Here is a 23,875-nt window from a genome sequence, read left to right as displayed (position 1 = left end):
GAAATATTTCCGATGGTTTGTATTTCACGGTAAACAGATTGTCGTTAACATTTTCAACTTTACAGTAACCTAAAAAAGGCGCGTAGACATAATGTACAGTGGTACAAATGCCATCAGCACCAATGTAAACAACGTCCGGTAAATGTGGACCCAGACAAAAACTTATACAACATAGCGTTGTTACTATAGTAGTGGTTAGAAACGTTTGTATACCAGTTACACAATACTTCACCTTGGAATGACCTATTGGATATTGGACATACTCCAAGTTGTGTGCTCGGGCAACTTGTTTTTTTTTTTTCCACCGCCAAAAAGACTTTTGACACCTAACGTACTAGTTAGCGGTAAAATTTTTATCACTAAACATACACATTATTGGATTATTCAAAATATATATGACATGCATAGTGCATATTGCTGAGTACCTTAACTCATGTTCAGGTCCAAATGCTCGTAACCTTCAACAACAAAAATATATATGAAATTTAAGTATCAAAGGTGTAGGGAGTACCATGTGCTATGTATGTTGTGTCAAAATTTTAATAAGACCACAGCAAGTAAATTTTAAATTATGGATGACATCCGCACGCTCACCAATTTTTGCCTGATTTCAGAAAATGGTCAACATAACGAAACAATTACCCAAATGAGCAAATATGTTGTTTGTTAGCCTAATGATTATACTTGTAGAAGTGACACTTGCAAGGTAGCCAGGACTGTAGTTGTAAAAATGGAACTAGTTGGATAGTTCTTAGTTATACCAGTCTACCACACTAGTGTCACTTTTGATACAGGAATTAATGCATTTTTGGCTCTAATGCCATATTTTGTCCTTTAATTCTTGTTACAACATTTATGATATCTATGTCGTTTTTTGTATCCATCTTTTTTTCACCCTATCGCACTATTTTTGCAGGCTGCAATGGATGCCATCCATAAAATTTACATGTTGTGGCCTAAACTGTAGTATACAGCAAGGGTAATTCAAGCTATGGGAAAGCCCATTTACACTTCTACATGTACATGATGTAGCTATAAAAAAAGCATCATATGCTTTGTACCCAGCCATGCGCTTTATTTTTTACCTTAAGGATAATTGCTGCTAGAACAAAACACAGTATGTATTTGCTTTTTGTGCATTTTTATTTATTCCAATAGTATATAGATTGACATCCAAGTGTGACATCAGGTAGTTTAAACTACAATGTACAATGTCCTTCTTTCAAGAATCATCAATCATTTAAATGTATATGTAATAAATGAAGGCCACATACAACAGTGAATCAAATTCTGCAACATTGTTTACATAGCATTTAGGAGCAAAATTCAGCTCAAGTTTTTAAATGTATCCCTTTTTGAGCACATTTCTTTTTTCTAAATGTAATGTGATGCTAATATCCAGCAGTTAAACTGCAGAATCGAGGTTTATAATGTAAAGAACAAGAAGGACAGAAAGACAAAGAAACAATTTTTTGCCCCCTCTCTCCTATATAAGTAATACTATACATTAAATGTTGGAAATCTGAGTCTAAGTCAGAAAAATACGACAGTAGTGTCGGGGAGAAAGATAACAATATTCTAATTTTTTGTCAATTTTTATTATGTTTTTTCTATAGTTTCACACAATATCTCTCTCGTACCAATTCTTCAAGATCTGTTTTAAAGTTCAGACAAACCTATACAGTGATCACCTCTACCTAAGGACCACCTGGCCAACGTGACCACTTTTTGATGGGCCCTTATTGAAGTAAGATAATCGCTCCCACTGCCAAAAGCATTAAGAATCCTATTCATAGCAGCGACCACCTGTCTACATAGACCAGATTTTACCGGTCCCAAGTGGTCTTCTTGGACAGTTTTGACTTTATTTCTCAAAAGGAAAGAAGCAGTGTGACAAAGAACTTGAATTCCAGTAAACAAATATTATAGAGTAGAGCCAAAAGAAAGATGGCTGTTTTCATTTTTGTCAAGTTTTTTTTTTATTCTCCTAAACAAAGTATCTCCTATACATTGCACCTTGGCAAAGCTCGTTTGGGCTCAGGTTACCACTAACTGTGAATGTGGCCTGTAACCAGCTGTCAGCCAATCAGAGAACTGCCTTAATGTATTCTTTAGGTAAAGCCTGATTGGTTGACAACAGATGAAAGTGTAAACCTCAGCCTAAATTAGCAAAGCTTTCCCAAGGAATGGCTCTGCGTAGCCATAGGAGAACATTTGTTTCTTTTTTTCTTAGTTTTAGAAAATATTTATTTTTAGGCCACTGCAAGCCTGTCCAGGACCCTTTTGTAGTGCGTGAGGTTGTCCTGAAACATTTCCTCGAGTTTCGCCTGTCGGTTTTCCACACTGAAGTCTTCCATGGCAACAACCAACTCCTCTGGCTTCAGGACCTTCCTCAGTTTCTCAATGTAGGAGCTCTCTTTCTGCATAACAGAAAACAAACAAGAACATCAACCTGAAGTTCAACTTGAAGCTGCTTCACAGTGAAAATGAGGCGAAAGTGATATTAATCCACGTCGTGACAGAGAAGACAGTCGCTATGTAAAGTATTAACAGGTTCATTGTGAATTCTCTGAGCTCTTTTTGACAAGCGCAATGAACAGTGGACCACAGCTTAATGTCCTGTCCTTAAGCCTCCTTTACAAATCAAGAATTCAGCTCGACCGAGTCAGCGAGCTCTAAATTACAAGGAGGCATGACCCTGATGCCTACAAACAAATGGCAGAGTTTCCTCGTCGGCATCAGGGTCATACCTCCTCGTAATTTAGAGCTCGCTGACAACTCGGCAGAGCTAAATCCTTGATTTGTAAAGGGGGCTTTAGGACTGCAGCCCTTTCCGGCTGCGTGCATGTCAGGTGAGCTACATAGCTGGAATTGAACTTCTGTTATCCACTAGACTACGCATGATACAAACAGTTGAGTTCCTGCTTCCAATCATTGAGGACCTGCTTCCAATGTAGTTTTTCACATGACACTGAGAGACCCTGGTTCTATCCTGGGAAGGGCATTTCAGTTGGGACTGCACCCGTCTTTCAGTAGACACATCAAATCGGTCTCTCCTGTCCGAGCATGTTCAAGGGATGGACTAGCAACCCCTCCCTATAAAAATATAAACTGCTAAAGAAACCTGCTCTCATATGTGTCACTAGGTAACAGAAACTTAATTTACAAATGAATGAATTAAGGGTTAATGACCCGCCCCGAGGTGTATATGGTGTCATAACGCCTGGTCCTTTGCTATAACCACCGAATAAAACCACCGATGTGAGCGAAGCGAACGAGGTGGTTTTATGAGGTGGTTATAGCAAAGGGCCAGGCGTTATGACACCATGTACACTGAGGAACAGGCGGGTCATTAACGTTATTATCATATAGCCTACCCAAACATGCAAACTCCTGTATGACGCACTGATCCCTTGGTACTATACGTGTGAATTCCTTTGTCGAATTTCTGAAAATTCACATTTGTTCTTTGAGTTTACAGATTGCATTTTGAAACCAAAATTTTCACAGAAAATATTCTAAACATTGCAGGCTTTTTAGAACAACAAAACTCATTCTCAATGTTAGAAGGAGCCATTCCCCCTGCAGTCTGTACTTTTTATTGGCCAATGCCTGCATATACCTTACTTTCTTGTGTGTATCGCTACTTTTGATTGGTCAAAATGAATCGACACCGGCACCGGTGTCGATTTGCATCGACACTGGTGCCGGTGTCGATGCAAATCGACACCGTTGCCGGTGTCGATTCATTCTAACCAATCAGGGGAGCGATACACACCTGCCTGGCCTGAATCTTTGTGTTACTGCATCATAACCAACGTGGAACGGGGCCCTCTGATTGGTCCGCGGCGCTTGGCTATATGATAATGATATATAATCGTAGAATGTTAGGTTCAACTGACCCTAAACGGTGCGTTCAGTCTCCGCTTGACGTCCAGTCTGAACTCTCGGAATGCGGCAGCGTTACTGATGTCTGTCTGCTCCAGACGCAGAATCTCGTACACTCGACGGGCTTGTTTCTGTTGGAAAAATAACAACAACTTAAAATGTCAAATGAACGGCTACAACTGTTACATAAATATAGAATACAACACGGTGTATTCCGCATCACCCAAGGTATCAGCCCGACCGCGGGTCGGAAACCCATGTTTTGAAAACCCATGTTTTGATGCGAAATGCGCCAGAAGTTGAGCAAAATTGGTGCCCCCGCAAACAAAACGTGTTGCAACAGTAATGTTCCAACGTCCGAATCAGGTATTCGAATTGCCAATCGAGCCGTATTCGGCCCGCTCGAAATGGTTCGATTTACTCGAAGAAAGCCTGTGTGATAGGCCTTTCGAACCTGTGCGATACGGAAGCGTACGGCCCGGTCTGGAACACCTGTATTGAACGTTTTCGTGTCACAGGTATGACATAAGGAACGAAGACAAGACATACATGTAGATGGTAACTGAAAACCTTATGATAAAATTAAAACATACAATGTTTGCATTACCTACCTACCTACCTAGTCCCTAGTTGGGGGGACAAGGTAGACACGAAGATGGTAATATCAATGTTACTTAGGTCATCGTAAAAAATATACATTTGAATGGTACTTGTTACGTGAATGAACTCTCTCCTAGAGGAATATTCAGCAGAAAATCCCTATTATAAATTAATACTAAACTTAGGCCACAGCAAGTAAATTTTCTGGAGGACATCAGCGCGCGCATTAATTTTTGCCTGATTTCAGAAAAAAAAAACAAGATTTATTTTCTTCTGCAGGGATGGTCAACATGACGATAACATACCAAAATGAGCAAATATATTGTGTTGTAGCCTAATAATTGTTCTTGTAGAAGTGACACTTGCAATGTACTCAGGACTGTAGTTGTAGAAATAAAACTTATTGGATAGTTCTAAAAGTGACACCAATATGGAAGCCATTAGAGTGTGGTTACCAACTTTGTTGGTGATGCCAGTCTACCACACTAGTGTCACTTTTGCCACACCAGTACATGACGTCCAGTCCAGTCCTGTCTTGAATACAGGAATGAATGCCTTGTTGGCTCTGATGTTTTGTCCCTTTAATTCTTGTTACAACATTCATCACAACTTAATGGTACCTATTTTTGAAAATGTAGCTGCCATCTTGTTTTTTTTTTCACCCATCTTGTTTTTTATTCGCCCTATCGCACTATTTTTACAGTCTCCCAAGGATGTCATCCATAAAATTTACTTGCTGTGGCCTTAGTAAATGTCATTCCGTAATGATACAAGCAATTTATGTAAAAACAAACAAACAAAAAACACCTTTTGGACAATTCAAGCTCACTTCGACACAGTTTGAATTTTATTTTGGGACACTTCCTTAGAAAAGTTAATTTCAAGGCCTGGGTCAAGGAGCAGGAAACACAACATTTATCATTTAGGTTAGACATCCAGGTAATGAGATACTGTATGTCAAATAGCAGCTACTCATTGACAAGCAACTGGATATGATTTAGTTTGGAAACGAGTGTCACTGACGAAAGACATTGGATGGTGTCTGAAACGTCTGACCGTTTCCAAAATGTTATCCAGTTATTTGAGTAACTGCTTTTTGGCGTACAACATCACAGGGCTCGAAATGCCACCTGCATATGCATGTTAGGCCACAGCAAGTAAATCTTATGGATGACATCCTCTGCAGACTGCAAAAATAATGAGATAGGGCGAAAAAAAAACAAGATGGGTAAAAAAAAACAAGATGGCAAATTTTCAAAATATACGTTGTAACAAGACTTGAAGGGACAAAATATGGCATCACAGCCAACAAGGCATTCATTCCTGTATTTAAGAAGTGCACCAGTGTAGTTAAAGTGACACTAGTGTGGTAGACTGGTATCATTAACCATGTTGGCAACTAAACTCATACTATAGCTTCCATAGTTGTGCCACTCTTACAACTATCTATCAAGTTGCACCTCTGCAACTACAGTCAATGCTACCGAGTCCTTAGTGTCAATTCTACATTCAATGATTAGGTTACAACACAACCTTTACCCACTTTCGTCTATCCGGCCTTCCCTGGAAAACAAAAAAAATCTTGTTTTTTTTTCTGAAATCAGGCGAAAATTAATGAGCGCGCGGATTTCATCCATAAAATTTACTTACTGTGGCCTTAGGCCACACCAATTTAATTTCTTGGTTCACGGATTCGCTCGCTCCTATTTTTTGGAAAAAAAAATAAAAATAAAAATTACCATTCAGCAAATTTTCACCATTACTGAAACCATTCACCAACTTTCTGGTGTAGCAAATTGGCCTTTATATTATAAGCTCCTTAAAGTGTGGGTACAGGTGCTGTTACTGTACAAAAATAGTGTTTTTGTACTTTTTTCAAGCTGAAAACTTTTTTTCTTTATGTTTTGGATTAGCCGTTACCTTTACCCCAACCATTTTACAATTTTTATTTTTATTTTTATTTCGCCCTTTCGCTCCATATTTTTTATGAAAAAATCCGTGAACCAAGAAATTAAATTGGTGTGGCCTTAGTGCAGGACCGGTAAAATTGGAACTGTGCAGGTATTTCTGGTGTCTACCTGCACCTAACCTGCACTGTATGTGGGGTTTCATACAAAAATGTCCAATGATGTAGGTGTATATGGATTGTTATTAGCTGCATGGACTGTTACCACCTATAAAAGTATAAAAGAAAAATAGCAATGGTTCCTGAAAAATTTTAGTATGATTCGAACTTCCTAAAATCAAAGTGGTGCAGGTAAAATTTGTCTGGTGCAGGTAATTTTCAATGTTACCTGCACCAGTTCATATGTATATATGCAGAAAAAAGTATTTTGAGCCCTTATTTATTATCTAGGCCTTATTGCAAACCTTGTTGATTTTGAGTTTCTCCTGTGCTTGTTGTGCCATGTCTGCAGTGAATCCATCCTGCAGTAGCTGCGGTGAGAAGGCTGGCAGAACCTTGCAGTTCATGCAGTCTACAAAGTCTCGCAACCTCAGGAACTCTTCTGATGGGTCCTCAACTGAACAGGGGTAGAGTTTTAAAAGTTAACGTTATTCCCTGGTGTTTAGGGTGGTGCTCATCTCTGCTTCTACAGACCTTGGGCTACACAGTTGTGCACACACTCAAGCTAGTTTTTACATTTGAAGAAAGGAAAGAATTCTTGTATTTCTTGAAAATTGAATCAGGTTATAAAAAAACAAGAATATACCCTAGAATGTTTTCTTTCATTTTAAGAAAAAATAAGAAATTTTTGCTTATACATGTTTGTATTTCTAAAAAATGATTGCCTAGACAACAAGATATCAATACTGGAATTTCTGCTGCAGTACGAAGAAAATCTGACAGGGGGCCAAAATGTAATCATTTCTTCAATAGGACATGACCTAATTGCAAGTAACTTTCATGACAATATCAAGCTGTAGCTTTTTAGTTATACTGCCAAACAATATGCAAACAAAAAAACAAACAAATGCTATCGAAAACATAACATTCTTGGTGAAGGTAAAAGCCCCCATACATACATAGTGCATACATATGAAGCCACACTGATTTCTAATCTTAGTGACATCTAATCTGTGTGTGCCTTGATTTTCAGCTTTTTCCAAAATATAAAAACAGTGGCCACATTGACCCACAATGTTCTCTCTCAAGAATTGCAATAAAAACCTTATTGAAATGCCAACAGTTGTAAGTTACAGTCTTAGTATACATAGCAGAGACGTGAACATAAGACAAACAAAGCCTGGGACTGAATGGACTGAAGGTTTAGTCCTGTGCTCTATTTCTATTTTTCGCCCTTGCACATTAGTCCTGGTGTCTCCAGAGGATGTCATCCATAAAATCAAGTCAGTGTGGTCAAGGTAAGTCAAGGTGAAAGAAAAAACAAGAAAATCACCTGTGATATCCAGGACATCATTGTTCTCCCTCATGTCCCTGTAGGCAGTCTGTAGGAGCTCTACACCATGGCCCAGGCGCTGGAAGGGGGGCAGCACCAACACTTGGCTGGGGGAGGGGGGCAGGTGGGCGACATTATGACATGTAAGTAAGGCTTTTCATTCAAAGTTCGTCATTTTTACAGACAAAAGAAGAGAAGCTGGGTTCACATTATAATAAATGACTCGATAGTACAAGTGCCTTTTTTTAGCAATCCATAATATTTTCTAGCCTAGGCACCATCCAATATCTACCGAGGCTCTTTACACTCACAGCCCTGAAAAAAGGGGGCAGCGAGTGCAAGAAGCCCTGTAGATATGAGTTGAGTTGAGTTGAGTTTATTATGATCCACATTTAGCCTCCTCAGAGGCTATTCTTCCTGTGGTCATGGTCACATACATATTTACACATTACATACAGTTAAAAACATACAAAGTAATATACATAGCAGTTGTATAGGCTGGTACCCAGGCTATATATTTTACACATTCTTCAGCAGTGGCTTGCTACATGTTTACAGCATGCTTACTGCTTTACCAAAGTAAAGCGGTCGAAACTCAGACTTGGAACAAAGTATGATGCTATATGTTATATGCTAGTAGAAGTGTAATGTGGCTTCCCTACAACTCGCATGTTTTAGCCAAGCATACCAGGTTACCCCTACTCTTTCCGATAAGTGTGTTGGGTTGAAGAATACATGAAGAGGTTTAACGCTAGTGGCTTATGTCCCTCATACATGGGGCTGCTAGCTTTACTTCATCATCCGATATGTTGGATGCAATCCCTTACAACATGTCCAAGCCAGGGCCAATCTTAGACATTGCTAGAATCAAAGTCTTTTGCCAACCACTGACCTTATCCTCGGCCTAAGCTTGTCAGGGTAGGCATAGTAGCTGTAGGCAGTCAGGTATCCCACTGTGGCATAGCGATGGTTTCCATCACACGCATACTTCTCAAATCTGGAATACAGCACAAATTACATAATCATCTGCACTCTCACACACTGCATAAAGTAGGGGTGGTTACCAGTGCAAAACCATTTTTCTTATTGAACCAGTCTGAAAAACCGGACTTGAAAAAAAATGGTATACCGAAGAACAGGTTCGTCATTTTTGTTCTTTCACTTCTTGGACCTTGGAATTGAGGTTGGCATTTTAAGTATACGTTTACTGACTGTGCATTTATACTTGAAATTACACTATAGGTACAATTGGCTATGTATACTTACATTAGATAGTAGTTCCACTTTTCATCATCCACATCTGAAACAAAAATGTTCAACATTTTAAGCTTGAAGTTATTCACTGCCGCAATGGCAGTGTCTAAGAGGGGACCAAGACTTGGTTGGTACAATATATAAATATAGAATACAACACGGTGTATTCCGTATCACCCGAGGTATCAGCCCGACCGCGGGTCGGATCGCCCGACGGCCAAAGGCCAGAGGGAAATCCGACCCACGGGAGAGCTGATATTTATGTCATACCCACCTGAGAAAACCCATGTTTTGACGCGAAATGCGCCAGAAGTTGAACAAATTTGGTGCCCTCGAACAAAAAGTGTTGCCACAGCAATGTTCCAACGTCTGAATCGGGTATTCGAACATTCGATGGCGCCGCGCTCGGCCCACTCGAAACAGTTCGATTTATTCGAATGGAGCCTGTGTGATACGCCTTTCAAACCGGTCTGATACGGAAGTTATGGCCCGGTCCGGAACACCCGTATCGAACGTTTTCGCGTCACAAGTATGACATAATGGGAGTTATCTCACTGACTGTTTCAAATTGCAAATTGCAACAGGTAACTATTCATTTTCACAAAATGGCACCAAGAGGCACAATTTGCCACCTGGAATATAGCAAATATCTTCATATAGAATCTATGTTAAAGCTTTAGTTGGCTGTTTCTAGCACAAACCAAAGTCAGTAGAAACTTTATAGCAAATTACTTCTTTTTTTTTTAATAAAGGAGATAAAGTTACCTATGAATGAGCCTGCATCGATGAACCACAAGACAAACATCTGTAACCTCTCGTGGAACTCACGGAACCCTGGTATGGACATGTCTGCCTGAAACAGGGATAACAAATACAGGTGTTACCGCATGCATGCTCCAGATATTTCATATGGTAAAAGGCATAGTGAACACAACTAGGGGTACAGATAATAGAGAGTACAGAAAATAATGGGGATGCAGACACTACTGGGGGTACGAACACTACAATTGGTACAGATACTACTGGGGGTAGGGACACTGCTGGGGGTATGGACACTACTGGGGGTACGAACACTACCGGTGGTACAGACACTACTGGGGGTACGAACACTACTGGGGGTACAGACACTACTGGGGGCACGAACACTACCGGTGGTACAGATACATTGTACTACTGGGGTTACGAACAATACTGGGGGTACAGACACTACTGGGGGCACGAACACTACCGGTGGTACAGATACATTGTACTACTGGGGTTACGAACAATACTGGGGGTACAGACACTACTGGGGGTACGAACACTACCGGTGGTACAGACACTACTGGGGGTACGAACACTACTGGGGGTACGAACACTACCGGTGGTACAGACACTACTGGGGGTACAGATACTACTGGGGGTACCGACACTACCGGTGGTACAGATACTACTGGAAAGTGATCTGGATCCAGTTTTAGCTCACCGAAGAGCTAGTCTTCCACTCGTCGTGGCAGAGAGGACAGACGCTATGTACAGTAGTATTTATAGGTTCGTTGTACCGGGGAAATTCTCCTGGCCATTTTTGACAAGCACATTGAACAGTGGACCACAGCTTAACGTCCTGTCCTAAGGACTGCAACTCTTTAAGGTAGCATGCATGTCGAGTGAGAGACACAGCGGGAATCAAACTCACCAGGGTTTTAGCCAGCCAGAAATCATTTTCTGTCCCCTCGATTTTGAATGGCTTTGGCGCAGCATTCCTAGGGGGGTCGGGGACATGCTCCCAAGGAAAATTTTGAAATCTAGACCCTCTGAAAGGCTATTTCCTGCATTTTGAGGGTGAAATTTTGCTCACAGAGGATAGAATAGGCAAAAATTTCTTCCGTCCCCAGCTGCAAAATTCCATCAAAGGACGGAAGGATGGGTGCTGGCTACAACTCTGAAACTCGCGGCTTCTTGTTCCAGAGGCAGGGCCGCTAACCACTGGACTACGCACACTACCCATGCTGGCCAGGTTTCACTAGGTTTACTGACACTGTTGAATTTTCTTTACCTTATAGATCTCAAACTGTCTGTCTCCGCCCTCTGTTTCCCTCTTGTAGGAGTGCAGCAGGGTTCCGTAGGGTTGGAAGGTCGCCTCCTTCGGAATGTACATGGAGAAGTCATCAATGTTGGTACAGAAGCCTGGAGGGATCTTCTCTGCTATGTTCTTCAGAACTTCGTCTGCCTGTTGGGGAAAAAAGACGAAAGAAGAAAGGAATTAGAGATGGCAGACTTCACCCCTTGCCAATACTACCTTGTAACACTTCTGGTTATAATGATATCTCTCTCTCTTGGATTGGTATAGAAGAACTGAAAATGGAAAAATGAATGACAACTGATGCTGTATTTATGTTGTTATCATTAGGAATTGCTGAAACACACACACGCTCACACACACAAACACACACACACAAACACACACACACATACATTCAAACATCCGACATTTACAGACATAAAGACAGAATTAACCTCTTTGGCAATGGTAACAAATGGTCATAAAGGGTCATAGACAGAGAAGACAATTCTCATACTAGTAGGCTGATCCATTGGATTGAAGAGGCAGTCTCTACAAAAAAAGTTAACCCCAGTGATGTACAAGGACATGACCTCTCTAGTGGCATCCCTGGTCAATCAGAATTTAATGCTTGTCAGAGGACCTGCTCCCCACTGTAAGGGAGTCTAGTGCGTCCAATTTGTTGTTATTTTGAGAAAAGCGCGTCCAGATGACACCTGGATGCATGCCTGGCTAAAAGCCTGGTGTAAAATAATTCTTCAATATCCAGTAACAAACTAGCCTGGGTACCATCCGGATAGTAGTTCGCTCCTATGCTCGCTTCTGCTATCCGTCTGGAGACGTGCGCATTAACACCGCTTGGTGGTGACCAGCGTTCCCGCCAGGTTCTTGAAAGTATGCGTCCAAATATTTGGGAGGGGGGTATTGAGCGCCGGAGGTGCGAGACGAGCGCCGCAGGCGCTCGCATTCTAGGGGGGTCCGGGGGCATGCTCCCCCGGGAAAATTTGGATTTTCAAACCCTCTTAAACACAATTTCCTGCAATTTGAGAGGAAAATCATGCGCTTGAGATTGGATGTCGGTTGCCTCTTTCACTCCCGTTTTTCAGTAATCGACGTCCGCCCTAAAAATATAAGCACAGGGAACCAGCCTTCCGTGATCTGGCCCAGGTATCATTTGTCCAGACATGAAAATTTTGGATTTTTGATGCTTCGCAACAGGGCTCTAGCCAGTTCGTCAGCCCATGGAAAAATTCTGCTGATTTTTTCCGTTATTGAATAAAAAAAATGTCTACCTCGTGCGATCGATGTTGCGCCATCCCACATCAAATAGTTTTCCGGGACGATAAAATAACGACGCCATCACACTTTGTGTTTTTTTCTCTATTTTTCCCGATTATTTTACTCATTTTTTTCGAATCGGTGGGGTTTTACAATGCCGCGCCGTCATTTCCCACGAGCGTGCGTTTGTTTCCTGCGACCTCAGGTAACCCCGTTTAATTTTCGGCGTGAAATCTTTGGCTGGATTTCTTTTTAAATAGACCAAGAACGTTATACATTACTCGAAGGAGGACGATCTGTTGCCTCTTTGGCAGTGATCAGTGCCGGTTTAGCCTTGAAGTAGTAGCCAAAAAGACGTACCAACGTGCTGGGCGCTGCGATCGACCGTCCGTCTGGGGAGGGGGGCGTGCCGCGCCATGTGCCACGGAGGCCAATGCCAGTGCACAGCCGACCCGATCGACGCTTGACAACAATATTGCGGCCCCTTTTCTGCCACAAATTTTGTCTTTTTGAAACAGAAGAAATTTTGGAAATGAGAAATAAAGTGTATAGTTTTGGATTCTTCACTTATTTACCGCGCACCGCTTCTTAAACTTGGATAAATGGGGAAACTTTAATAGTAAATTGTTAGCAGCTAGGGAAGAAACTTGCCAGACACGGTCGGCTACCAATATCATAACGTCACGTGCGCTAATACTAGTACTCGGTAACTTTTGTTTTTTTTTCCCGGTGACCAATGACAGAGTACAACATTACATTTATCAAACGCTGATTGGTTATTAACATGATTGGATTTGGACCTGGTGGCCGAGATCTAGACTGCTTGGCGCTGGCGGCCTGTTATCAAAGATACCGACTGCCAATCAACTGCCTACAGCGTGAGAACTTTTGTTGAGATGTGCAACACTCGCGCAGAACAGTTTGCTTGTTAAATACTAGTATTACCCACAAATCTTTAACAAATACGTGAAAATGAGGACAAGTAAGTATCATGTTAATATCAGAATATAAAATCTGCATAAGATTTCTTCCAGTGTTAAAGAATGCTGACTGTCAGATGTATTTCACGGACTCCAAAAAATTACATTGCGCAACGGACAGCTCAGACTGGTGCGTGGCAGGGTGTGTCGCAAATGGGTCCGCTAGTTGTAAAACGTGCCGCGCTCCATCTCATGCCCCAGACTATCGGGATGACCGGAAAGTGAACAAGTTGAAGTATAAATTGTAAAGGCAGGATTCCTTCTTATAAAGACAGATTGTTTTTTTAAGATTCCAGATACATTTTGTACACTGGTGGCACAGGTCAGCCTTTCTTTCAGATTTTTTTATGGACGCATTCAGCCGAGCAGACTGCGTCTTTCCAGAAAAAAATGCGTCCAAAGACGTAAAGACGTATGCCTGGCGGGAACGCTGGTGGTGACGACAGTTGATGAGCGAATCAAGGAATGGGTTCTAGAGCACTCGTTCGATGACAACAGGCCGGCGCCCACATGCGCTAGGGGACGTGGGGCTTTTCCGGTGTTGGAACACCGGTTTGAACGATCACATGAACCCATTCCATAATTCGCTCCTATATGGGGACCAATCAGTGCCTGCTCCCAAAATTTGGACGATTCCAGACGCTAAGATGGTCCGCGTTCCCAGACAGAAACACAGAGAAGCGACTGTATATAGTGTATAATGAATGTCAGAGCTAGAAGCGACTGTATATAGTATATAATGAACGTCGGAGCGAACTACTTTCCCGATGGTACCCAGGCTAGTAACAGTAACAGTGTAGGCACACCCACCTGCATCCCCTCATGTCTGACAGGGTCCACCTTCTGACTGTAACTCATGTTCAGGTAGGTGGTGAGCCGGCCGGCTGTGTAGTACAGCTTCACTACCAGGTCTTTATACCCAAATATGTTCTCACTGTGGATAACAAAGATAACAGTTGTGTATTACTATTAGAGATCTATGAAAAGAATGAGATCTACACGTACGTTTTTCTTCTTCTTGGTTATTACTTGCTTAACCTCATTTGGCTGAGGGCTCCAAGCACTGTACGTAATATAACAGACGTACAAAACACAGTTTTGCTTCACTTCTGAAAGATAAGTGTGGCGGGCTCTTTTACGTAAGTGGGGTGTGGCTCCCCCCCCCCACACACACACACGGGACCTCTATTTAATGTCCTATCCCAAGGGACAGCCCTAGCCGAAGCTAGGTAATTATTTTCACCTGAGTGAAGTGAGGAAAGTCTAAAGTAACTTTCCCAAGGGCACAAGACCGGTGACATGGCAGGTTTTGAACTCGGGACCTATTGGGTCTTAGCCCAAAGTGCTGCTGATTACGCCACAAGATCTCACTTGTAATATGTGCTGGAGTTATACAAGATTGCATGCAGTAAATGAAGAGGTTAGGATGTCCCTGTAGCTCAAGTGTTAGCAGCCTCCACAGTTGAACTCCTGGTTTCAGTCAGTTGGTAACTGGGAGACCCTGGTTCAATCCTGGGTAAGGCATCTCATTTGGGGCTGCACAAGTCTTTCGGAAAGGATGTAAAATGAAGGTCTCATGTTCAAGGAGGTGCTTTGAGAATGTTAAAGAGGAATGAATGGTTTGTTTCCCTTCCTTTAAAAATTTACCTTGCTACTGCAGGGCTCGAAATACTTTTTTCTGCATACCTGCACTGGTGCAGGTGGCATTGAAAATTACCTGCACCAGACAAATTGTACCTGCACCACTCTGAATTTAGGAAGTGTGGATCATACTGAAATTGTTAAGGAACCATTATTTTATACTTAATAGGTGGTAATACTAATAGTCAATGCAGCTAATAACAATCCACATGCACCTACACCATAGGATATTTATGTATAAAACCCAGCACATAGACCAGTGCAGGTTAGGTGCAGGTAGACACCAGAAATACCTGCACAGCTCCAATTTTACCTGCACTAATATGCATATGCAGGTGGTATTTCGAGCCCTGAATGTAATATAATAAAGGGGAAGGTTTTGTGTTCCGTTCCTGTAAAAATATACCCTGCTACTGAAACAGCATATGCCAATAAGCAATTATTAAGGGCCTGAAAGAACAAACAAACCATACTGATACAGGGAGTATAGTAGGGGTACAGCCCAAAAGTCAGCCTGTTTGAGTGTTTCAGTTTATATACTCACCAGCTATGCAGGCCAAAAATTAATAAGTTCCTTATAGCACACTTACGTTTCACCGAAGACTTGATGAGTCAGCTCTGGGCGGAAAGTAGTTTTATTGTTTTCCAGGTCAGATTCTTGACGAACTGGAAAAACAGAAAATATATAAATGTAGCCTAGAGGTAAACAATGCATTAACTGTTATGGTCCCTTACATTTAGGCAACATTTGCGAGCAAATGCAACATATTTTTTGTCTCATCTAGCCTAACAATCTGCTGCTCTGTTTATTCTTATTCTAACATGTGGTGACTAGCCCCTCCAGCTCTGTCCTGCCACTTGCTACATAAGGTATGGAACACCATAGGATGTCCTCCAGTAACCATGGTTACGGTGGTCTCGTCCAGGTCATTTACCTTTTTTGTTTGGTGAAGAAGAGGAAGGAACAGAACGAAACAATACATTTCCCTTCTATGAAGGTAAACATAATCGCCAAATACGCCATGATAAGAAAAGTATTGATAGCATTTCTAGGATACCTAATTTGATGTCGATGACATCATTGGCCCTGCAGACAAAGGACTCCAGCTCATTTCTAGACAGACCCATGCCTGATGATGTACCTGGGAAAAATAAACGACATTGAATAGGTAAGACATACATGACATACAAAATGTGATGTAAAACTTTATACTTTTATGAAATAATTGTACTCCCAAGAATTTTTATAGCCTATTAATTGAAATAATTATTTTGCCTGAAGTTTACACAAAGAAATTTACTATTTAGTCTACACGCAAAAGAGAACAGCCGATAAAATATAAGATCCTGCATTCATTCTGGTTAGAAGTAGTGTCTACGCAGTTTTTAATTTGCAACGAATAAAACTGACTGTGTTTCTGAAAGTCTATTCCGCTCTACTGTAATATCAAGGAGCTTTTCTTGATATGGGGAGGGGGGCATAGTTTCTTTGGACAATCACAATTCTAGACCGACAAAGTTATCCATAATGACAGTGCAGTTAACATCTCACTACTATCGTGCATAGACCCATCCCACAGTGACATAATTTCGAAAGCTAGAAGAAAGAAGAGAGGACTGCAAAGAAAAAAGCAAAACAATTGCGTTTTTTTTCCTTACCCGCCGCCATTTTGAACTACTTCCCGCGCAATGGCCTCGTTTTGGTGGTATGACAAGCAATGCAATGATGACGTTTAGCGATATGGTATAAAACTGCAGTACCAGTATAGTACAACTTTGAAGCATGAATAGATTGAAAACGTAGGTCATTCAAGTTTCGATGTAGAATGTGATGGCAAATAACGTTATAATGTTAGAATTAGATGTATGATAATTGCATTTTTGCGCTCAATAAAACTAGCTACCTATAGCTGCTAATGAATGATATAACGCTACCTAACTTAGTGAAAATATGAAGAATCCAAGTAAACAGTGGCTCACCTTTTACTTGCACCTGACGCTGTATTCTGTAGGCCCCCTTCCCCCTCAGACCCCCTCCCTCTAAATTTCTTGCGTCGTCCTCGTCACAGATGCAACATTTTTCTTCGGTGCCTGTGCGACTTGGATCTTCAGAACTCTCGGGCTTTTATTGTGTGCTTGCCGCGTGTTCGACTTGGGCTCTGCGATGATAGCGTCGGACTCCTTCTTCCCTTCGTTTTCTTCGCTATCTTCTTTCTCCGCACATGGAAACAGGAACGTAGAGTCGCCGGGAAGTTCCAGTTCAAGGGTAACGTTAGCTTCCGGTTTTGTTTTTCGGATTTGTGGGAGTGCCTCGTATCTGCTAAACGATGTCTTTCGCTGTAAACTTGTGTTGACAGCCGCCCTAGGCCTTGCTGTCAGGGGTCTAACGGTTGGGCTCTTCTTCTCCGAAGAATCTAAGATCTGATGATCCAGCGAAATATTTGAGATTTTATCCTTTGGATCTGAGGTGTCTCCAGGTGTCTTGGCTGGTGCTACAAGACGTACACCTGTAGGGCGATACATAACGAAACAGGCGGTTGTTAAGTACAAAAAGAGATAAAGTTACTCAAGCAACTATAAAATAGACGTTGTATACGGCGAGGCCGACGTTTCTGACAGGTCAGACATTAGTACAAGGTGTTACGATCATTGATAATCTCAGTGGCCTACCTGGAGTATCCATATATTGTTAATATTGCAAACAAGGTCAGTAAAACACTTGGATTTCTCAGTAGTTGGAATTTTGTTTGTCTGATGTAGAATATGGGTTCGGTTCGATCTTAACGGCACATCGAACATTGTGGAACAAGGTTCAAATTCATCAGCTGCTAGACATGGACATCAAACGGCTTACCTTTACTTGCACCCGACGCTGTGTTCTGTAGGCCCCCCTTCCCCCTCAGACACCCCCACCCCCTAAATTCCTTCCGTCTTCGCCGTCACAGATGCAACTTGATTTTCCGGCTGCGCCTCTGCGACTTGGATCAAACGGACTCTCGGTCCCTTCTTTTGTGCCCGCGGCTTGGGCTCTGCGATGACATCGTCGGACTCCATCTCCCCTTCGTTTTCTTTGTTATCTACCTTCTCCGTACAAGAAAACATCAACTTGGAGTCGGAGGTAAGTTCCAGTTCAGGGGTAACGTTACCTTCCTGTTTTGTTTGTTGGATTTGTGGGAGGGCCTCATATCGGTTACAGCTAAACTGCGGCTTTCGCGGAAAAAAGAAATTGTGCGGTGTAAGGGATCTATCCGAAGAAACTGAGCTATCCGAAGAACCTGAGCTATCCGAAGAACCTGAGCTATCCGAAGAAACTGAGCTATCCGAAGAAACTGAGCTATCCGAAGAAACTGAGCTATCCGAAGAAACTGAGCTCTCATCATCCAGCGAAATAACTGAGATATCATCCTCAGAGTCTGAGGTATCTCCAGGTGTCTTGACGGGTGCCACCTGAGTTACACCTGCAGGGCGATACATACATAACGTTACAGGTGGTTGCACAGTACAAAACTTACTCAAGCATGTAGATTTTGTAGACGATCAGGTCGACTTTTCTGACAGCCAAATCATCGATAGATGTGACAGAGAAAGACGGGATCAATTTAGGCCACAGCAAGTAAATTTTATGGATGACATCCTCTGCAGACTGCAAAAATGATAGGGCGAAAAAAAACAAGATGGGTGAAAAAAAAACACAAGATGGCTTCACTTTCAAAAATAGGCACCATAAAGTTGTGATGAATGTTGCAACAACAATTAAAGGGACAAAACATGGTATCAGAGCCAACAAGGCATTCATTCCTGTATTCAAGACATGTACTGGTGTGGTAAAAGTGACACTAGTGTGGTAGACTGGCATTATTACCAACAAAGCTGGTAACCACACGCATGGCTTCCATATTGCTGTCACTTTTACAACTATCCAATAGGTTTCATTTCTACAACTACAGCCCTGGGTACCTCGCAAGTGTCACTTCTACAAGTACAATTATTGGGCTACAATACAACATATTTGCTCATTTTGGTACTTTAAAATTCGTCATGTTGTCCATCCCTGCGGATGAAAAAAAATCTTGTTTTTTTCTGAAATCAGTCGAAATTAATGCGCGCGCTAATGTCATCCATAGAATTGACATGCTGTGGCTTTATATAAACTTCGAATGTACATATCTTGCTTGTGTGTGTCTTCTTATATTACCAGCTGGACAGTTCGTATAGTAACGGATTAGGAGAAAGAATCTTCGCTGTGGTGATCTAAAAGATTCTGAGTGAGGTATCGAAGGTAACCCAAACAACGTACCGCCTTGTCCTTGTCCAAGGACACCGACTTTATTCTTCCTCTTGAGCTTCTTGAAGGGAGTCAGCACGCATGCGCATCCCAACCTGTCCATCAATCCCGGCTTGGATTCTGACGTGCCCATTTTTCTCGATTTTCTTGTCAAATTGACAAGAAACTTGGCTTAAACGTCGGTGAATGTATTCTTACGGCTGACGACTGCACGTTTACGATACCGCGTTCGACTGTGAACAATCAACAATCGTATAGATCGTTTTCACAGAACGTTCGAAAACCGTTCGATCACGCGTGGGCGCCATGTTGGATGATAACCTGGATGACTAGAACACAGAACGGCACCAGCAAAGTTACTTGCGGGTTCAAGTGTGCTGTTTTGTCTCCATTCTGTGAATCATTAAGTGATGTAGCCAAGGTTGCAATAATCAGGACAAAGTTGCAATAATACGTCTTGATCTATATACTTTTAAAAATGGCACTTTTTTCAACGATCTAATGCTGGTGCCGATCGCGAGGATTTACTTTTGCGGTAGTGGGAAATGGAGTGTTCGCGGTGGTTTAGAGTTCGCGGTGAAGCGGCCTCGCAAAAACCGCGATCATTCACTGTACCTGGCCCGGCTACCCTGGGTGATATCCTTTCACTGACAGGTGGCGTGCAGAGGACTAGCTACCAATCCCCACAACATATGCGCGCACGAGCTGGCCCTCACTGTCCACTTGCCTAACAAGGGGCAAGATTTAGCGCTTCCCCGACCCTAACTCCGTGAGGCAAGTGGGGGCCAGCAGGATAGTGGTATTAAAAAAGTTCGTGCGCGCGTCTTTTTTCCGTATTTTGGCTTTGTCAACATGTGTATTAGAAAGGTCTGTTTACAAAATTACAATTCAGTTGATCAACTAACGTTAAACATACGAATCAGGGCTGCTAGCGCTGACGTTATTGCGACAGACTGTAACGTTGCACTTGATACTGAAAGTTCAAACTCTGAGAATGCTTAGCACATGTTTAGTCAGATGCCAAATTGCGTTTAGTGCCCGTCGCGGCATGGACGTGACAGAACTCGACCAGACTTGTAGAAGCTTCCCTCGCCACAAGCGCAAAGCTCGCTGGAAGACACGCCACACTTTGTCGATTCAATACTAAAATCGTGCGAGATACGGAAGGGGCTGTCAAAGTTTTGTGTAAGGGTGCCGTCACACGTGCGTATATCTGTTGTACATGTAGACCTTACGAAAGTCTCTGTACTTTTGCCGTGTCTCAATAAAGAATCTTTATCAAAGTTCGTATGAGGTACCTATGGACTATTTGTCTCTATCAGGCTTCACATATATCACTTGGAAAAAAGCAGAAATTAAACAAATATAGACACTCAGATAACATGCTAGAGAAGTTAGTTGGCCGAGGGAGTATCGCCTGCGACCTAGCTAACTCCTCTGGCATGTTATCTGTATATATTTGTCCAATTTTATTTTCCCAGCGACCTGTGGAGCACAGTGGGGGCTAAGAATTTCATACGAACCTCATACGGACTTGAATGTGTACGCATGTGCAATCCTTCAGGTGCAGTCACACGAGCGTATATATCAAGTCCATCTGAGGTCCGTATTGACATTTTTCTTCATATGATCATACCAGTCGTATGCACAATACACACCTCACCTCATACTTTTAGGTAAGCGTACTGGGCCGTGCTGAGCGTAAAACTGACACAACGATTGAGATGCGCGTGAGGGGTGTATTGTGCCCGTTAACACGTGTAAGTTCCGCATTGACATGTTTTGTCTTGCCTTAGGTAAAGTTTGCGGCTGAAGAAATTTTTGTTTTGTTCTACCAGCTACACAATCGTGGGTAAAAAAGTTCGATTTTCGTTCCTCGTGAACAAGCCAAACAATTTTCAATCCTCGCTTGATTATCGACAGAACATCGGGGGCAGTACTCAGGACGCGATGTGCCGTGTTTTATGAAGAAGAAATAGAACAAGCTTGCTGACATTTTCGTGTAACATGGTATTCGTCCATGACATACCCTGTACCAGAAACCAACTTTCTCCCAAAATTTTTTTTAAAAAGCATGCACAAACTCCGCGGCAGGGCTACTGTTGGTGGGCTAGTAGGAGAGTGGTTTAATCAAGTTATTGAAAATAGGACGGACTGTATACAGGTAATGTTGTTGAATAGAAACGGCGAGTGTTTATGGAACTCGCAGTTAGCACGGCAAACATCTAGTCCGTTTCTGAATAAACAAGAAATCTTTTTAAAAAAGCTGTGCCTTGCCGCGTATTTTATGTTATTTTGGTAAGTTAGACTAGATTCTACGCTTAAAAATCCCGAGTTCCACATGTCGCCCCCCCCCTCATTATCATAATTTATGTCAGATGAATTATTGGCACATTAAACAGGTTTTGTAAAACTTTTTGACCCACAATGAATATGCATTATTTTTTATTACAAACTAAGTTCCTTCTGATGCAATTTGTGATATATATTTATATAAACATGGTGAGTTAAAGCGTAGATTTATTACGCTGGACCACATACAGTAACATGCGTCTAGAAGAGCGTTTTAATACTCGCCTGGAATGTACCATTGTCTAACTAAGCCATGAATCTCGGCAAGGAAAGAAGGGCCTTTGGAAGGGGCTTTGGAAGGGGCTTTGGAAGGGCTGGGTTAAAAGGTCCGTCCATTGATCCATGGAAAAAAGCTGGCGTAAAGCCTTGCCTGGCGGCAAGGCAAAAAGGCTTCTTTCCACGAACGGGTCCACCACGTGCAACACACAGCCGTGTGGAGATCGAGCCGCTTATCATCCAACATGGCCGTTCGAACGTTCGAACGCGACTGTGACGTCATTGTGAAAACGATCTATAATCCGAACATCTTTCTTGCGTTCCGAACATAATTGCGTTGTTCTCGAACAATTAGTATCATTGCCATGGCCACAATTGTTGATTGTTCACAGTCGAACGCGGTATCGTAAACGTGCAGTCAGTCGTAGGAATACATTCACCGACGTTTAAGCCAAGTTTCTTGTCAATTTGACAAGAAAATCGAGAAAAATGGGCACGTCAGAATCCAAGCCGGGATTGATGGACAGGTTGGGATGCGCATGCGTGCTGACTCCCTTCAAGAAGCTCAAAAGGAGGAATAAAGTCGGTGTCCTAGGACAAGGACAAGGCGGTACGTTGGCTGGGTTACTTTCGATACCTCAGTGAAAATCTTTAACTTTTAAGATCGCTACAGAGTCCTAGGAGATTCTCTCTCTTAAAGGGGCATTCCACTCCAGAAGGGAGTCTTGTTTTCCAATAAATAATGTGTCAATGAATACACAATCAGCCGAATTTTGTGGAATTCACCTTGGGATGAATTACGTGATGTGTGTTTTATAAAACAATAATGACACTCACTAAACCCATGCAGACCCTACCCATGCATTCCCTATACGCATAGACACTTTGTTTATCGTACATATTTTCGGAATAAATGAGGTACGCTGAGCACACCTAGAAGGCAAATTGCTCATAAGATAGCAAAGAATACAAGAACAATACGAAATTTCTTAGCGAACCTAAAATTAGTTTGGTAACCTTACCTAAAAGTTCTGCATTGTATTCAGCCATAGGATTTATTCAATTAGAGGGTACTCGGGGAGTTTAGTAGAAGACTGAATGCATTTGAGTCAAGCGGAGCAACTGGGTACTTTATCGTATAATATGAAGTCGTATGCAGTTATCACTTCCTAAAATGAATATCTATCGGAAAATAACACTCCCGTGTGGAGTGGAATGCCCCTTTAACCTGTGTATTTGTAGAAGACCAGGATAACTCCATAACGCCTAGATGGATTGTGTTGATATTCGGTATGTTTTTAAGTTGTTCACATTTACCCTATATCATGTAAGATTTTGCCAACAACCTACATGTATGCTTGAGTAAGTTTTTTACTGTGAAACCACCTGTAACGTTATGTATGTATCGCACCTGCAGGTGTAACTCAGGGGGCACCTGTCAAGACACCTGGAGACACCTCAGATTCTGAGGATGATATCTCAGTTATTTCGCTAGATGATGAGAGCTCAGTTTGTTCGGATAGCTCAGTTTCTTCGGATAGCTCAGTTTCTTCGGATAGCTCAGGTTCCGCTTCGGATAGCTCAACGGATAGATCTCCTACACCGCACAATTTCTTTTTTCCGCGAAAGCCACAGTTTAGCTGTAACCGATATGAGGCCCTCCCACAAATCCAACAAACAAAAACGGAAGGTAACGTTACCCCTGAACTGGAACTTACCTCCGACTCCAAGTTGATGTTTTCTTGTACGGAGAAGGTGGATAACAAAGAAAACGAAGGGGAGAAGGAGTCCGACGCTATCATCGCAGAGCGCAAACCGCGGGCACAAAAGAAGGGACCGAGAGTCCGTTTGATCCAAGTCGCAGAGGCGCAGCCGGAAAATCAAGTTGCATCTGTGACGAAGAAGACAGAAGGAATTTAGGGGGAGGGGGTGTCTGAGCCGG

General features: G+C 42.2%; 1 protein-coding gene across 3 annotated transcripts; it reads right to left on the bottom strand.

Moving 5' to 3' along the window:
- Positions 1-2,221: 2,221 nt before the first annotated feature.
- On the bottom strand, positions 2,222-17,205 carry LOC118403644 (histone acetyltransferase type B catalytic subunit-like). 3 transcript variants are annotated; one of them, XM_035802418.1, is made up of 12 exons: positions 17,061-17,205; positions 16,139-16,222; positions 15,671-15,746; positions 14,250-14,373; positions 11,176-11,349; positions 9,906-9,993; positions 9,153-9,186; positions 8,779-8,883; positions 7,887-7,993; positions 6,859-7,010; positions 3,903-4,019; positions 2,222-2,420 (listed from the first exon to the last, which is right to left on the bottom strand). In XM_035802418.1, the coding sequence occupies exons 2-12, from the start codon at positions 16,206-16,208 to the stop codon at positions 2,253-2,255; spliced, it is 1,215 nt and encodes a 404-aa protein (XP_035658311.1). In that variant the 5' UTR covers positions 16,209-16,222; positions 17,061-17,205; the 3' UTR covers positions 2,222-2,252. The 3 variants fall into 3 exon arrangements, with proteins under 3 accessions (XP_035658311.1, XP_035658310.1, XP_035658309.1); XM_035802417.1 differs by lacking the exon at positions 17,061-17,205 and adding an exon at positions 16,740-16,820; XM_035802416.1 differs by lacking the exon at positions 17,061-17,205 and adding an exon at positions 16,633-16,681.
- Positions 17,206-23,875: the final 6,670 nt, after the last annotated feature.

The sequence above is a fragment of the Branchiostoma floridae genome, chromosome 16 (assembly GCF_000003815.2).
Source record: "Branchiostoma floridae strain S238N-H82 chromosome 16, Bfl_VNyyK, whole genome shotgun sequence".
Classification (NCBI taxonomy): Eukaryota; Metazoa; Chordata; class Leptocardii; order Amphioxiformes; family Branchiostomatidae; genus Branchiostoma; species Branchiostoma floridae.
The sequence above is the reverse complement of the archived record's forward strand: the minus strand, read 5'-3'. Positions and strand labels throughout refer to the sequence as shown.

Excerpts from the sequence above, each read along its gene's own strand:
- LOC118403644 (XM_035802416.1), bottom strand. The coding sequence starts at position 16,666 with ATGTCACTGTGGGATGGGTCTATGCACGATAGTA. Across the intron at positions 8,884-9,152 it reads AAGTGGAACTACTATCTAAT|ATTTGAGAAGTATGCGTGTG; the intron begins GTAAGTATACAT and ends GCTGTATTCCAG. Across the intron at positions 2,421-3,902 it reads GACTGAACGCACCGTTTAGG|AAAGAGAGCTCCTACATTGA; the intron begins GTCAGTTGAACC and ends TCTGTTATGCAG.